This window comes from Molossus molossus, unplaced genomic scaffold (assembly GCF_014108415.1).
Source record: "Molossus molossus isolate mMolMol1 unplaced genomic scaffold, mMolMol1.p scaffold_m16_p_1, whole genome shotgun sequence".
In the NCBI taxonomy this organism is placed as follows: Eukaryota; Metazoa; Chordata; class Mammalia; order Chiroptera; family Molossidae; genus Molossus; species Molossus molossus.
This window is the reverse complement of record NW_023425344.1, coordinates 183285921-183300854: the sequence shown is the minus strand read 5'-3', so window position 1 is coordinate 183300854 and position 14934 is coordinate 183285921. Positions and strand designations below refer to the sequence as shown.

General features: G+C 34.2%; 1 protein-coding gene across 2 annotated transcripts in view; it reads right to left on the bottom strand.

Annotated features, from left to right (window-relative positions):
* Positions 1–1454: 1454 nt before the first annotated feature.
* Positions 1455–14934, bottom strand: part of GOLM2 (golgi membrane protein 2) — a 97474-nt gene continuing 83994 nt past the window's right edge. Inside the window, exons 9-10 of one of the 2 annotated variants that reach the window (XM_036243755.1) lie at positions 8797–8964; positions 1455–2240 (exon numbers count right to left, since the gene is read on the bottom strand). In XM_036243755.1, coding sequence (XP_036099648.1) covers positions 2170–2240; positions 8797–8964 — 239 coding nt within the window. In that variant the 3' untranslated portion in view covers positions 1455–2169. The remainder of the gene's footprint in view (positions 2241–8796; positions 8965–14934) is intronic. The other variant, XM_036243764.1, reaches the window with a different exon arrangement.

The following is a 14934-nucleotide window of genomic DNA, read 5'->3' as shown; positions in this document are numbered from 1 at the left end:
GTATAAAAATTTCTGCTATTCTAGTTTAGCTTGCTTAAAATAAATTCTAAATTTATTCAACTTTAACATTAAAATGTAGCTATTTGCATCATGTAAGTGTGATGTGTGTATGTTATCAGAATCAGCAAAATAGTAAAACAAGTTTAATTTTAATTTATTAGAACCCAGTAAGTGATGATTTCAAAAGCAGAGTTTTCATCAAATTAACACTTAATTCAGGGCAAAAGTACATTTAAAAAACCTAAATCTTAAGGCAGAAGTAAAACATTATAAAACCAGCATGTCTAACACAGACTGTAGAATGTCAGGATTTTAAGAGATTCACATAGCATTTTATAGCATTAAAATGTTAATACAGTTGGAAATAGTATCAATTGGTCCAACTTTTCTCAGTTTATAAAATGTCTAGACTGCTATCTGAAGAAATTTTGCTGTATAAGTAATAGCTACCATATTACCAAGTGATTGTTTTTATGACAAACAAACTAAGGCAGGAAATTTCATGGTTTTCATTTGTAAAGATTTTACAGTATTAAATAAAATATTACTAGGATTATGTTTTAGATTTATCTTCCCACCCTAACACCCACAAGTTATACATTAATTCCCTTTAACTCCATTTAAAAAAGTTCTGTGAACTATCATACCTATTCATTTATAAGCCTGACTCTACTCATAGCAAAGGCATGAACTGCTTGCTTTGATATGATAGAAAAAACAAATTAGTAAATCACTGTATCTTTTCCTGGTTGCTTAATAATTTCTAAACTAAAGTTTAAGAATTTTTGTACCTCCAATAAGTGAAAAACTTTTTTTAAATCTATAAATATGAATTTTGACTAGAACCTGAGTACAGGGGCGGGGGAAGCATTTCATGTTTATTTGCAATTACCAGTAGCCCTTCTGAAACACAGAGTTAGGAACCTTAAATTTCTCCTTATGATAAAAACCTTTTATTTTGGGAGTGGAGCGGTAAGATTTAAAAGTGCTTTAACTCAGAAAACAAGAATTAGCTAGCTTATGTATTCTGAAGTGTCAAAAAAGACAAATGCATTTAAAATAATTTTGTAGGACTAGCAAATATGAGATTTATGGGTTCTTAACTAGCATTTAAGTAATTACAAAGATTCCTCATCTTTATTACAAACTTTTAAGCTAGTTTAATAAAATGACTATAGACCTCACTGAATTTCTATTTATCTGTGCAATAATAAAAATCTGTTAAAACTCCTTATTTAGTAATTCTGCAAAAGTACAGTCAAATAATATCACTAAAACTACGAGAGAAGCTTTGAAATACTGACTGCAGATTCATTTCAAAGTTGACTTAGCCTCTTTTAGAATATGGCATTTAAATCATGAATATGTTCATTAACTTGAACTCTGAAAATATAAAAATTTTAGCCAGTGCTGGTTATAGTTAAACAGTACTGGTATTATGCGGAGGGGGGGGGGGCAGGGGGGGAGGAAAGTATACTGTCAATCATGCATTTCACAATTTCATGAACTAACTCATAAATATTGTTATGTCTGTGCAGGTTATCTCAACTTTCATCAGGCCTCAGCTGAAAGCTTACCTGCCAAAACACATCGGCACTCATGTAAAATAAAAGGAGTAGGGAAGTGATTTTGCACACATGCTGCCCAGTGTTTGGCTTCCATGTTCCCATCTTTTATACCTATTCTAGGTATAATTCCTGGAAGAGCATGAGATAAGGGGTAGATAGAACAGAACACCTGTTGGGCTAATAAGAATAAGTATATAAAAAGTTTCTTAGTTGAATAACTGTTTTCACTGTGTGGTTATGTTATGTGCAACTTATAAACTGTACAACCATTTTTTCCTGTTTCTCCATTTGTGTAAAGAAATAGGCTCAATAAAATGTAAAATATACATTAGTTTGCTTTAAATGCAAAGACTACAGTTTTGCTTACTTTGTTTTTGGCTCAACTATAATATACCAAAAAGGTCTCTGCTTTAATAATACAATATGAAAAAGTTCACATATGTACATGGGTACATTCTTTCATTAAATTTTTTTCTTAAATCTAACTGAATGTATCTTTATAACTGATACAACTGATCTTTACAACAAAAGTCAAAAAAGACAAAGTAGAAATGATTCCATTTTATAGCACTTTAGGTTTTCTGAAGTTTTCCTTTAGGACTTAAAGGACATCATTTAAACGTTGTTTTCCATAGTCTGCAGGATCCATTTGAAGTTCTCGTTCTTCATCATCTGAAAGGGAATATGTATCAAGAATATTATTTTTAAAATCACTTTCAGAAATCCAATTTAAAAATGTCTCTTTTTTTTTCAGGTAATTTTCTGCTTATTATTTTACACCTTCTGCAAACAGTGTTCTATTTCTCCGTTGCTTGGCTAAAGAGGGAAAGTCTGTTAACTGTTTTGGAAGATTACTTCATTTTGACAAGTATTTTAATGATAGAGTAGGTGGATGGATGTACAGATGGAAGGAAGGAAGGAAGGGAGGGAGGGAGGGAGGGATGCTAGCTATATAGATCTAGTCAGCAAAACATTAGAATCCCACAATGAGGAGTTGATTCTTTTATATATTATTTTTATATAGATGAAGGCCAGTTATTTTAATTAAAGCTTTGGTAGAAACTGTTCTGTATATATTTTCATGCCTTTAAAAACCAAACTTTTTCTAATTATAAAATTAATCTATAGTTGCCCAGCTGGTGTAGCTCAGTGGTTGAGCATCGACCCATACACCAAAAGGTCACTGGTTTGATTCCCAGTCAGGGCACATGCCCAGGTTGTGGGCCAATCCCCAGTGGGGGTATGCAGGAGGCAGCCGATCGATGTTCTCTTTTATTGATGTTTCTATCTCTCTCTCCCTCTCCCTTCCTCTTTCTCTAAAACAATAAAGAAAAAAAATTTAATTAATTCATAGTCATCAGGTAAATATTAGAAAATAAAAGTTACTCATAATCCCAACATTTAACATTTTAGTGAATTTCTTTGCTTCTCTGCAAAGAGTTTAACAGTTAACTTCCCAAATGGAGTATACATACCAAAACTTAACCTTTTCTTTACAAAAATAAAAAAGTTATTACATAATATTGTTAGACAGTAATATCCCTATAGTCACTATGAGTAGCTATATTCAACAACTCTATATAGTCTCTTGGAGTTTGACTTATTTGGCCATTCACAGGTTTTCTTTGGGCGGGGAGGTCCTTCATAGGTATCAACTGTCACTTCACATTACTGTCAGTTTATCTGCCAATAGCAATCCTTCTTTTCTAATTTTGCTACAAACTACAGGCTTTTAAATAAGACTTCTCAGGGTATTAAAATGTTAGAACTAGAATAATTTCAACCACAGCCTAAGAGGCTCCCTTTTTAGTATATGGCTTTTAATGACATCTTTTGGCTACTCCAGTCTTAAAAAATGACTTCTTTCTCTGGCCGGTGTGGCTCACGACCCATGCACCAAGAGGTCGCCAGTTCAATTCCCGGTCAGGACACATGCCCAGGTTGTGGGCCCAATCCCCAGTGGGGGGTACGCAGGAGGCAACCAATCAATGCTCTCTCTCATTGATGTTTCTATCTCTCTCTCCTTCTCCTGTTCTCTCTAAAAATTAATAAATTAAAAAAAATTTTTTTAAATGACTTCTCTTACTTTCTGGTTCACGTTATAGTTACCCAATAGCTTAGTTTTTGATAGATTGAGGTGTTATTATCATCTGTCTAGAAATATAATTTTATATAATTTATAAAGATTTATATATTGGAATCTAAATTCATATATACACTATAGCTTTCTGAAATCAATTTATTTTGGTTTATTAGGTTTTCCACTATCAGTTTTTCTGGTATATCCTACTATAAATTTTTGTTCAAGAAAGATGCCATATGGTATATGTACTATGTATTAACTTTTCATAATGATATGTTCTTATTTTTTCTTTACATTTATTCATAAAATATGCCAAACAAACCAACTTTCTCTTTCCTTTTGATACCTTTCCTGTTAAACTTATAGAAATTATCATTTAGAATGGTAGGAAAGTGTTATACATCATATTCTAACAAACAGATCTCATTTCTTTAATAATGTAATCTATTAGGTATGAAAACCCCAAATCTGCTACATATAAAGGCTGAAATTACATCCTTAATCATATTTGTATTTTGAAAATATCTTTGTACTTTAAAAAGTTATCTTTGGATTTAAAAAGAAGTCACTGGCACCTAGGATCCACCTTATGGGACCTCACCTTATGGCTATAAACACATCTTTCAGGACTTTAGAAATTAAATGAAGACAATCATCATGAAGCAGTGGAAAAAGCTACTATATACAGAATTACTAGAAATTTAACAGGCAAGTTATTGAAAAAATATTGTTACTTTTGGGGATTCTTAAATGAGTAATTATAAAGAATAAACAAGATAAGAGCAAAGATCTAAGAATAGAAAAAACTGAATTCTAGCCCTGTCTTAGGCACTTATCAAATACGATCTAGTTCCCAAACCTCTTTAGACCTCTAATTACTTCTCAATAGAATAGGAATGATAGCTCTTTTTTCTGCCTTAAAATAATGCTTATGAAGACAGCCAAGGACCTCTATAAATATAAGAAATTTGTCAGTTTTCTTAACTTAGGCTCTTTTTTTCTTTTTTTAAATTGATTTTAGAGAGGCATATTGATTGGCCACCTCCTGCATGCCCCCACTGGGGATCAGGCCCACAACCTGGGCATGTGCCCTGACCAGGAATCGAACCAGTGATCTCTTGGTGCATGGGTCCATGCTCAACTACTAAGCCACACCAGCTGGGCTTAACTTATGCTCTTTAGCAACGTTTTAATATAGTGCCTTCACAGTGATTTTCAGAATTTCATAGGACTTTTGAAATATCTTTCTTACATTGAGCTAAGTAGAGTACCTTTTCAATGCAGTTATTCTAACCAGAATTCAAGTTTCTACTAATAACATCTGCATCTATCTATAAAGTATGATGAAATTACCTAACTAAATCTGATACAGAATAACAATTACTAAATATAATTATATAAACTCATATTTTATTTCACTTTACAAAGCAGCAAAATCTGTAAATAGCTCACAACATAAAATGACTACTAAAGAAATATAATTTAAAGACATTAATAATTTATTAAATAATTCCTAAATTACTTCTGAGGTCAAGAAAAGACCACTGCCATAAAACAAGTTCTACTAAGCAGTGAGGCTCCACTGAAACATACAAGTTAATCTATAGGCCAAAGTGCAATTATCCTCTAAAGCAGGCAACCCAGAGAAAAAAAATTCTAAATTTGCTTTAACTTTTTAAATTAGGATTTTATTTAACAAACACGTATATAGTGTTACAATGTGAAAGACCCTGTTCTAAATGCTGAACAAATATTTAAATCATATAATCCACATAACTGTTGAGTTAGGTAATTATAGTTATACCTATTTGACAGATGAGGAAATTGAGGCATAGAGGTTACATAATTCACAAGGTGACAGAGCTAGTAAGTGGTACAGTTGGGATTCAAATCCAGGAAGTCTTGGCTTAGAATCAGGCACTTAAGCACTATGAAAAGCTTCCTTCCATAGCTATATTTAATAATATGCATTTCATATTCTATTAAACAAACTCAGAACTTCTATAAGATTAAAGATAAGAATACAGGGAATTTGTAAATATCCATCTACTTATTACAATGAAGAATGAATTAAAAGATATATCCATCAGATGTGTAGTCTTTCCAGAGTTGATCTTTAAGAAGTCAGGAAAACAATTTTTTACACCAATGTAAATAAAATATTTCTTTTAAGATGCTTCAGGAAACCAGTAACTAAAAGCCAAAATAAACCAGGATTGGAAACATAGGAAAATTAGGCTTCACTTAATTCTACAAGAAAACACTGTGTATACCATGCTAGCCCAAATGAGCAATACATATGAACAGACATCAGAGATAAAGTTGGACTCCTTTAGCTCCCTACTGGCAGAGATGCTGCCCAAACCTCCATTTCATAATCCAGACTTTCAAAGACCAAAGCTAGAATGTCCTTAGCCGAAGCCAGAACTTCAGTCCTGCAGCTGGAATCTCTAATGCTAGGTACACAACAGTCTGAGAAAAAAACCTACTAATACTAGAGAGAGCAGAGAAGAGCCCCTATTGCTATAACCTTGTTTTGATCTCTGGTTACAGTCTCAATGCTGGAGTAGTTTCCATTTTCTTTCCTGGTTTTGGAGGAAGATATATTTCAGGCATGCTGAAATCTAAAACACATTTTCCCATAATACTTGTGTTATATATTGTGATTCCACTGTGAATGTAACCACAGTATTGTAGGACTGAGAAGAACACTAGTTAAATACTCTAACATTACAGATGAATAAATTTTGGCCCAGAGAGTTTAAGTGATTGGAAAAGCAACACACAGCTGATCTCCTAATTCTCAGGCTAATGTATTTTTCCACTCTAGTGCCTGCTTTGGCTGCAAGTGCAAACTGGCCTGGGAACTCAACCATTATTTCTACACTGAAGCTATAAAGAAATGCTTTTAAATTCCAAATATTCAAACTTAACTAGGGAACAGTCATAATTTCCCCTCCTCACTTTTTGAAGTTAATACTATAGATAAAAGTTTTAAACATGAAAACAAGTTTAAAATTATTTGGGTCTCCAGTATTTCTTTTTAGTCATTTCACCTAAACTGATCCCTTTTTATTTGCTGGAGTTGATGTTCTTGCATCTTTCTGTTCTCTATGATAAGGGAGTCCTCTTGGTAGCTGCCCTCTCCTCTGGTGCTGTCATTTAGTGAACCCCAAAATGGGATAAAAATGTTAAATAGCAAACTCCAGCTCAAGTAAGATTTACTTGCAAATGAAGAAACCCCAAGATTAACCAATCCCCTCCCTATTTCACTGAAGATATCATCCTAGGTCATTTCCTTATCTATATTTCTTAGAATCAATGCATTAATTTTCTTGGGACAGTAATGGCAGGGCAGCATGGGGGTAGTGAGGACCTACAGTGGAAAGTGGCAATGAGAACTGAGGGTAGAAGAGGGAGGAGGGTACCAGAAAGACAGAGAAAGAAGGCATCAAACATAAATGTACCTGTTACGGATAAAACCATAAAAATATTAAACTGAAGTTTTATAATAAAGTCATCACCTTTAAGATAGCCAAAACATAAGAAATGACTTTCAATTATGGTTGAAATTGCTCTAATGAAAACTTCAAAATGATCTGAGATGATAGAAGCCCTTCTGAAAGAAAACTAGAAATGTGTAAAGTGTAAACCAAGCAAGCTTATAAGACCAGAAGTTAAAGGGTTATTACCCTAGTCACAGTTATAAGAATAAAAATCAAATGAGAAAAAGGTAAAAGTATCAGTTAACAACATTTACTGAGCGTCCTGTGTGTGCTAAAAACTACAGGTGGTGAGGAGGAGGAATATGAAGGCAGAAAAAAGATACAAACTAAATAGAAGGCAAAATAAATGAAAACTGCCCTCTAAAAGCTTATATTCTAATTGGTGATATGATGTAAATGTATGAATAGGCCTTAATACAACGTTATAAACAACTGCAAATAAATATCCAAACAAATCACAAAAGCAGTAAGAAAATATGGTAAAATTTATGAAAATGGATACGAGTATAGAGAGGTGAGTATAATTTATTCAAAAGTACCAAAAAGTGTTTGAGAAGTTCTCGTTAACATATCCTTAAATAACTCCTAACATTTATTAATCTCCTTCTATTCCTAATAATCATTCTTCTAAAACTAGAATGGGCTATCAAAACAATGCCTAGGAGGAAGTCAGAGCATTTTGTTTCCCTTTTTCTATTAAATATGTAGTATTTTAGGACAACTATATTTTCTTCCAAGTTTTATAAAATCAACTCTTATTATGAACCTAAATAAAATTTAATTACCTTAAAAATAGCTAAGCAGTAAATCAAGACAGGTCACATTGAAAAAATAGTTCATGCATAATATTATAAAATCTAAAACACACACATTAACTTTATAATCAACTTTTATAGAAAAAAGAAAAGCTCCACGAATACTACTAAATGATGTCAGCAGGCAGAAAACAGGCCTAAAAACTTGCAATAAAGCAACATGCTCTAATATGCATGCACGGGTAGGGCTGCATGCACACAAGTAGATTCTGAACTTAGTTAAAAAAGCTCAGAAATAACAGTTAACAAGGAAAATATGTTGAATCTGTGTATCAAACATAAAACAGATAAATCTTCACAAACTGACTGTTAAATATAAATTTTAAGCCTCAGAAAAAAATTTGAAAACAGCCTTTCTATGCTGAATCAGTAGTTAAATAATTTTATCTTCAGTGCAGAGAAGACTATTCCCTTTGTGGCTTCCCTAATAACAAAAAGGCTGCCTGGTCAATATTTGTACCTAGAATAACTGAAATGCTTTCAGATGAGAAATAGGAAAATTATTATTTTCTGGGAGTACTCGCCTTGGGTAAAGTTTAGAGCCATTTTAAACAATTTAATTGTAAAATTTCTCCAGATTCTGAGTTTCAAATTGTTTCTATACCAATAACACATATAACTAAAAGTGAAAATAATTAATTTATTTACAAATCTACTAATACCACTATCATAAAATAGTTTTCAAAATGCAATTGAAAAACTGCACAGAACCTCTTTGTATTAGACTGTACTGTTACTAATACCTGGGAAAATTCTACACAAATTCAACCAAATTGGGTTGGTGGGTTTCATGGTCACAGCATGGAGGCCAGGCCCACGCTCACCTTGGACGTCTTCCTCTCCACCATCACCATCTTCTTCCTCATTGTAAGCCAGCTCAGCCTGCTTGTCTGCCTCATACTCACCTACGTTACCATCATCCCCATTATAATCCGCCAGTTTAGAGCCATGCTGCGGATCAACAGGGGATTCATTCTCATCAAAGAATCGGCCTGTGAAGTAGGTAGAGGATTAATTCCAGAGTAAAGAGAGAAGAAAAGAAGGGACCTGTACCGAAGGCAGATCAGAAAGTAGTCAACTTTCAGAACACTGGTTATAAAAAAGATACATTTTGTGAAAGTTATGCAAAACAAAAGGAAATAAGAATGAAGACAGAAAATAATTAAGAAATTTTCTTTTGTGTTAATTTTAGTACTTCCTACTTAGGCTTTTAATGTTTCAGAAAAGGGCACCACATTCAGAATTGTTTTCTTTATAGCCAATGACTTCTCTAAGTATTTGTCTAATTTATCACTTTAGGAGAAGAATACTTTTATTACTAGATACAATACAGGGTGGGGCAAAAGAAGAATTATAGTTGTAAGTACTCGAAACACTGAGTTTATTTTTGTATTATTATTATTTATTTATTATTGTATTATTCTCCATATGGACAACTGTAAACCTACTTTTGCTCCAGCTTGCACATATTTGAAACTTGTAGTCATTTATTGCTTTATGAAATATTACTTTCCATGAATCATTTTGATAACTTTTTAAATAAAAATACACAAGTACTATGCAAGCTAGTTTCTTTTGGGATACTAAGGCAAGCTGACACATCTGAGAACTATCTTAAGTTCCTTCAGTAACAGTGATTCACTATAGCCATGAATTGATTTCTAAGGAGGAATGGCAGAGAGAGTAAACTATCAGAATCCCTAGTGGTATGTATTTTGAAAAAACAACCCAGGTAATTCTGATTTATTCTTCCCCATTTCCTAAACCAGATACTTAAAAGTCAATGGTAGTGGAAACTTAAGAAAGTTGACCTACATGAAGCTGTCATACTGGATACATTAATAACAACTAGAAATCAAGAAGAGCAACAGACATAACACCTACTCTAGAAATCTATTCAATAACCAGTCATTAAAAATAAAAATGTTAGGCAAAATAAGATCTGACTCTCAAACACAAGTTAAACTCTACTTTGACATTAAATTTAAGTAGCATAAAAGCAAATGTTATTCCAATCCCTAAAATATGACATTAAGTTCCTCATCATGTAAGAATTGAAGATGTTAAAAAAATTATAATAATTTTTTGTGATAAGTCTAAAATTTTGAAATTATATTATAAAAATTTACATTGCAATGAGACAGGAAAAAAAAATAACAAATTCCTCTGCTTGGAAAGAAAGGTTAAGTGCAAATTAAAAAAAAGTATGGAGGCATTGGTCAATTCTACAGATGGCTCACCACATAATCAGGCCTATATATTTCTAATTACTGGGTGATGAGTCAATCAGGAAAATAGTTAAAGAACAAATCACTTACAAAGACTTTTAAAGGTGAGGGGTGTGACAGCAGAAACTGAAGTAATTGAGCCAGTAAAAAAAACAACAGAAAGACATCTTACATCTATTCTAGAATAAGGTTGGATATGTGCAATAAATAGATAAATGGAAAATTTGATAAACTATAGTTAGAGAAAATAAATGAATATGTAAGAGTTAAGAAGGAAAAACAGTAACAAGAATAGGTAAGCTATTTGTGAGAAAGATACCGTGTCTAGTAATAGTAACACAAACAAAACATTTAGGTGGCTTTTATTATATTATCTCTTTCCCTAATGATAAAATAAACCATCCTAATATAAGCAAGTAAAAGGGAGATTTATGGAAATCTATACTTTCTTTTTCTTAATATGTGGTATTTACTATGGACAAAACACCTGGTGCAGTTAAATTATCTTGATGCAATGTGAAACTGCTGTTTTGTTTTTTCTTAATCCTCACCCGAGGACACCTTCCCATTTTTTGTTCAGATAGAGTGGGAGGGAGAAAGAGGAAGAGAGAGAAAGAGAAACATCAACGTGAAAGGGACACATCGAGTGGCTGCCACCCACACGACCCAACCAGGGCCGGCGAGGCGACAAACTGCAACCAAGGTACGTGCCCTTAGCGGGAACCGAACCCGGGTGTCTCAGAACCGCAGGCCGATGCTCTAATCGCTGAGCCAAACCAGCCAGGGCAAAACTGCTGTTTTAAATATACAAACATTTTATTGTAGTTACCAGTGAGTTTCTCAAAGTACACTATATCCTCCAAGAAAACATTTTCATTTTTTATCAGTTATACAACATGATTGCAAAATATAGTTAACTAATATTATCAGACATGGTATATTAACCAAAAAGATGGTCTACCTGTGTCTATTGTAATATTCCAACAGAACTATATAAAAAGTTTTGTGTTTTATTTTTTAGGTGCTTGATGATCTGACCAGCCTGAATTCAGTCATACAATTTAATATAATGATTACAGTGATACTCAGAGACACTCAGAAAATCAATAACTAGAATGGATGACCACACAACTGTCCTTTGTTAAATAGTAATTAGCGCTATCCTATTTACAGAATTTTCATCTTTGTAGAAAGAGTCAACCCTTATAAACAATGAGAGAGGAAAAGAGCCAACACACAACATTGCCAGTCAAGTTTGGAACATCAGACAAACTGCACATTAAACAGTGAATGAATTCAATAATATACATAAAAATGCATAATGCTGATCAATATAACAGACTATAAATTATATAACTGTCAGGCAACATATTTGCAAAAAAAGTGTTATACAAGCAAGAAATCAGTGTGGGTAAGAGCTAGAAGGGAAGATATTTAAAAAGAGACAATTATATGGGACCATGACGGTTAGAATAAGAATAAACATCAAAGAATAAGAATGAAGATGGAGACTTCCAGTCAAAATGGCAGCGTAGGTAAACAGGGTCTTGTCCCTGGCCCTGGTTGGTCGTGCGGGTGGCAGCCACTCGATGTGTCCCTTTCACGTTGATGTTTCTCTCTCTCTTCCTCACTCTCCCTCCCACTCTATCTGAACAAAAATGGAAAAATGTTCTCGGGTGAGGATTAAAAAGAAAAAAAAAAGTACTATGCTTTTCATCCATTCATCCAACAAAGATTCACTGATATTCGTGACAGATATCATGCTAGGCACTATGATACAAAAATATACTTACAATCTCCCTCTCCAGTAACCCAGAGTAGTAAGGGAAACAAATATGTAAACAAATAATTAGAAAGTGATGCTATGTGTGCTGTAACACAATGATCTAGAAAGAGACATCTGAAGGTGAAGACTTGCTACTTACCATTGGTTTCTATTAGATAGAGTAAGTCTGAACTTTATGTAGAAGGCAATAGGCAGCTGTCATGATTTCTTTTAAACTGAGATCAGGAATCTAATCTGCCTTATGTACCACAGCATCCCCAGGTCTGGTCAGGTAAGAAGTTATAGGACTTAGACTAGGAACATATCAGAGGAAATGTTAGGTACAGGTGAATCCAATGCTTTAAAAAATGACAAACCGAATATATGCCACAATGGAGTGGAAAGAGTCAAAGAATGATTCTATAATCCTAGCCTGGAAACTAAAAATAATGGTGCCTACATCCAAAATGGAATAATTGAGAATGTGTGGGAAAACAAATGTTGGTTTAGGTATACCGAGCTTAGGGTTACAGTAAAAATAGCCAGATGAAAATGTTTTATACATACATATGTGGAACTATATTCTAGGTGTGAAGTGAGGGCTAGATGTGTAGATTTAAGACTCATAGATGTAAAGATAATAGGTTAAGCAATGAGAACATAATTTCTCCTTGGAAATAAATATTTACAGAAAACAGCTATAAGTCAAAGGAAAGATCTTGTGAAATAACTACATTTAAGAAAGTAAAAAGGGCCCTGGCCGGTTTGGCTCAGCGGTTAGAGCGTCCACCTGCGGTCCGGAGAGACCCAGGTTCGGTTCCCGCTAGGGGCATGTACCTCAGTTGCAGTTTGTCCCCAGCCCTGGTTGGTCGTGCGGGTGGCAGCCACTCGATGTGTCCCTTTCACATCGATGTTTCCCTCTCTCTCTCTCCCTCTCTCTCCCTCCCACTCTGTCTGTACAAAAAATGGAAAAATGTCCTCGGATGAGGATTAAAAAAATAAATAAATAAATAAATAAATAAATAAATAAAAATTTTTAAAAAAAGAAAGTAAAAAGGGCCCTGGCCAGTTGGTTCAGTGGTTGGAGCATTGGCCTGCAGGCCAGAGAGTCCTGGATTCAGTTCCTGGTAGGGACACGTACCAAAAAAAAAAAAAAAGAAAAAGAAAAAGGAAGTAATGAGGGTAAAGTCACCACATGATATAAATCTGTGATGTGTTTTAACAGGAATTAAATATTAAACTTCATGTCTGAAACATTTTAAATTTTATTCTTCCTCTCAATAGCCACAGTATAAGAAGCTGGTTGTTCAACTAGGGGGGTAATATGGTAATTACAGATTTCCTTATATTGTAGCAAAATTCAATTGTGTACTTGAGTATTATTTTCACTCAGGTGGCTGGTTGAAAATGATTAATTTAGAGACTATCAGTAACAAGAGAGCTTCATCCTAACAGTTTAAACATGAAAACACAAAGAAGCAACATACACACTAGCTATTCAAAGTCTTTAGGCAGTATCAAGTTGGAAAAACAAATCATAAGAGATTGTTGATATACTTTAGTTCACTTTAAACAACACAATAGAACTTATGACAGCTATTCCTTAAAATACCTTAAATATCAGACTGAATTTCAAAGACCTATAGAAAATTAAAGGACAAAGACAGGTAACTAGAACATTTCTCAATCACAAAAGGGCATTCCAGTCCAGAGAACTAAATGATATGTTGTAATTCTGACCTATAAGTCAAAGCAAGATAAATTTTTTTTTAATCCTCACCTGAGGATATTTTTCCAATTATCTTCAGATAGAATAAAAGGGAGGGGGGAGGGAGAGAGAGAAACATCTATGTGAGAGAGACACATCAACTGGTTACCTCACATACAACCCTGACCAGGGCTGGGGACAAACCACAACCGAGGTACATGCCCTTGACCAAAATCAAACTCATGACTTTTTGGTCCTCGGGCTGATGCTCTAACTAACCACTGAGCCAAACTGGCCAGGGCAAGATAAATTATTTTTTTGCTTCATTAGATTAAGGCCCATTCATTTAAATTTCTCAACTAGTCTATCAAAAAGATGTTTATAATTTTCATGTCACTCTTTTAATCTAGTACCACTTTTTAAAAAATAAGTTTTTATTGATTGTTTTTTTCTTTTGAGAGAGAGAAAGGGAGAGAGAGATGGAAACATCGATGTGAAAAAGAAACATTAATCAGCTGCCTCCTGCACACCCCCAACTGAGGATGGAGCCCAAAACCCAGGCATATGCCCTGACCGGGAATTAAACAGGGACCTCTCAGTCCATGGGACAATGCTCAATCCACTGAGCAACACCAGCCTGGCCTATTACCACTTTTATAAACAAAATGAATCAATCTGATTTGGTTATATTAACTTAAAATGAAATTTACTCTAAAAAAGGCAACCTCTTTTTCTAGTCTTCATCTACCGGTAGTATCTACTTGTACCAATCATTTGGCAATGAATACATTCAACTGACTCCTGCATTATTCAATTTAACACCTATAGTTTGACTGTTTCAAGTATCCCTGAGGGTCCATGACATGTGAAAAGTGAATCTGTTGCCCTGGTCGGTTTGGCTCAGCGGTTAGAGCGTCGGCCTACAGTCCACAGAGAGACCTGGGTTTGGTTCCTGCTAAGGGCATGTACCTCAGTTGCAGTTTGTCCCGAGACCTGGTTGGGTAGTGTGGGTGGCAACCACTCAATGTGTCCCTTTCATGTCGATGTCTCTCTCTCTCTCTCTCTCTCTCTCTCTCTCTCTCCCCCCCTCCCACTCTACCTGAACAAAAAAATGGAAAAATGTCCTCGGGTGAGGATTAAAAAAAAAAAAAAAAAGTGAATCTGTTCAGACAGGAGTTAGAGTCATGAGTGCTGGGAGGGGAGGGGTGTACAAACTGTTACAGAAATGTTACTGCAGGCTTTCCTCACATAACAATATATA